Source organism: Mastomys coucha, unplaced genomic scaffold (genome assembly GCF_008632895.1).
Source record: "Mastomys coucha isolate ucsf_1 unplaced genomic scaffold, UCSF_Mcou_1 pScaffold21, whole genome shotgun sequence".
Classification (NCBI taxonomy): domain Eukaryota; kingdom Metazoa; phylum Chordata; class Mammalia; order Rodentia; family Muridae; genus Mastomys; species Mastomys coucha.
The window spans coordinates 173,713,550-173,715,930 of NW_022196904.1; the positions used below are offsets into that span (position 1 = coordinate 173,713,550).

A 2,381-nucleotide genomic window follows, 5' to 3' on the forward strand; every position below is an offset into this window, starting at 1 on the left:
TTAGAGCACCTGGGAGTGCAGCAGCTTCCTCTGGGTGTTATGGGACTGGCTGCAGAGCTTGCACCCAAGGTCCACTCAGGACACCAGCCCAGAGAGGCCAGAAGGAACCCGAGCCACTCTGCTGGTGGAGTTCCTGTGTGCCTGGTCCCACAGGTCCCAGTTACTCCCAGTGTTAGGACACATGTTGGGTCCTCCTCACTTCTGATCCTGAGAGTGTCAGAGCACCTGGGAGTGGAGCTTCCTCTGGGTGATGTGGGACTGGCTGCAGAGCTTGCGCCCAAGGTCCGATCAGGACACCAGCCCAGAGAGGCCGGAAGGAACTCGAGCCACCATGTCTCAATTTCAGAGATTCCCTGACATCCCCTCACAGCACCCAACAGCTGTGCTCAGAGCAAGAAACAGAGAGAACCCCATCTACCACATCTTTATATACCTGTGTATGAGGTAGAAGTTTTACTATTCCCATGTTTTTAGATGTAAAACAGGATTTAGTGGAGACAATACAGAGCCACAAGAATATTGTCTAAATTACCTTCCTTTTCCTTCCCAATAATTTGATTAGCTTTGTTTTGTACTTCTTCCAAGAGAGGAGCTGTATCTTTGACATAAATTCTCTCTCCGTCTTTTTTCTGGTGATGATGACGATGTTGATGACAACATCAGTGAGGGACATATAATAAAGAGGAGTGCTTGAAGGGCCTCACTGCTCTTTTGGTCCCAGTTCCCTCCAAGACCTGCTGGCACCACGGTGCCATAGCTTTGCATCTTTCCCTTTTCTGTTGCTTACAGTGTGGGCAGTTAATAGCTTTAAGGGTGTTTTTGAGTTTTCTTTTTAGTGAGCTAGCAGTTCATGGTTACTCTTTTGTAGCCTTAGGTAGCTCTTCTACTAGGGACCTTGAGTGTAACTGCTTATGCTACTTATGTTTGTCTTAACAAATTCCTTTGTAAGCTTCTCCTCACCTTTTAATATATAAGAAAAGCTGGATTAAAAGCTTTTTCACTCTTAAAATTTTGTTTTGTTCACTTCTAGAAAAGAAATTAGGAAGTGAGCCATGAGCCTTATCAATAAGCCCAGTTAAAACAAGTGTTAATTCATCTCTTTAGCTGATGTCTGAAATTCATTTTCCAGGATGTGCCATTTGTAACTCATTAACTCTTCCATCCTTCCTTCCCTTCTTCCTCCAGCCATCCCTGTACGCCATACTCCAGGGCCTTGCATATGCTAAACAAGTGCTGTATCACAGAGCTACTGTCCACACCTCCCTGATAAGTCCATTTTTCTCACTTGCTAATTGATAGATACAAGTTAAGTTTTATGCCTTGGTTATTTGATGAGATTTTAACTCCTTTTCCAACATTCCACATGTATAATTATAAATAAGTGGACCTGGCCAGTATTATATTCATCAACACCACTAATACAGAGATAATGCCAAAAGTTAAGGAATAGGAACGTGGAGACAGGAGCAGGATTGTTTACACATGGAAGGATTATTTTTTATATTGTCTTGATTTCCCATTAGCAGGCATTTTACTATGTTTCTTCCTTCCTAGTTATCTGGGAATATGAAGAACAGAAAAAGCATCCAGGAGCCTAGATTTGATTATTACAGCCATGAACTTCCTGATATTGACCTCAGTGAATGTGAATTCCCACATGTCATTGAAATTTATGACTTTCCTCAAGAATTTCGTACAGAAGACCTTTTGCGGATTTTCTGCAGTTACCAGTAAGTATTTATTTGCAGGTGGTTCCAAATGTGAGAGAAAGTAATCATAATAATTAAAAATATAGATGTCTTTTAAAAATTCTTTAGTCATTTATTTTAGTTAACACTGGGTTTGTGTGTTATTCAGATCACTTATAAAACCTGTGTTTCAGACTAGTCTTCAGTTTTTTAAAAGGTAGCCTTTGTAGATCCTGTTGTAACATTTACAAAGACCACTGTTGGTGATGACTCTATCTTGGTGCTACATTTAGTATATTTATATTTATTGTAATTATTGGTGTATTTGACCATACATTTGCTTTTTATTTGCCTGTCATCTCTCCTGTGCATACTTCTTTTTCCTCTTTTTTTCTTGACTTACGGATTGACTTTTTTCATATTTCATTTCTTAAATGTAATCTGTTTCTGTTCTTTGATGGTTACTCTAGAAATTATAAAAATGTGTGCTAAAATGTTTTTTTCCCTCTTTCTAAATACTGCAAGGTCTTTTTAATTCCAGATATCTTACACCCAACTTATGTACTGTTTTCTTCTTATGTTTTGCTGGTAACAAACTCTGGTGTTTCTTCTTCTCCTTCTCCTCCTTCTCCTCCTTCTCTTCCTCCTCCTGTTCTTCATATCTCTCAATCTCTCTCTCTCTCTCTCTCTCTC

The 2,381-nt window shown here is 39.8% G+C and overlaps 1 protein-coding gene across 5 annotated transcripts in view; it reads left to right on the forward strand.

Annotated features, from left to right (window-relative positions):
- Positions 1–2,381, forward strand: part of R3hcc1l (R3H domain and coiled-coil containing 1 like) — a 75,305-nt gene that overhangs the window by 57,807 nt on the left and 15,117 nt on the right. For all 5 annotated transcript variants that reach the window (XR_004123594.1, XR_004123595.1, XM_031390363.1 and 2 more), the window contains one exon: positions 1,555–1,730. Coding sequence is in view for 3 of the 5 variants with exons in the window: in XM_031390363.1 (XP_031246223.1) it covers positions 1,555–1,730 (176 nt within the window). In the remaining 2 variants the exon portion in view is untranslated. The remainder of the gene's footprint in view (positions 1–1,554; positions 1,731–2,381) is intronic.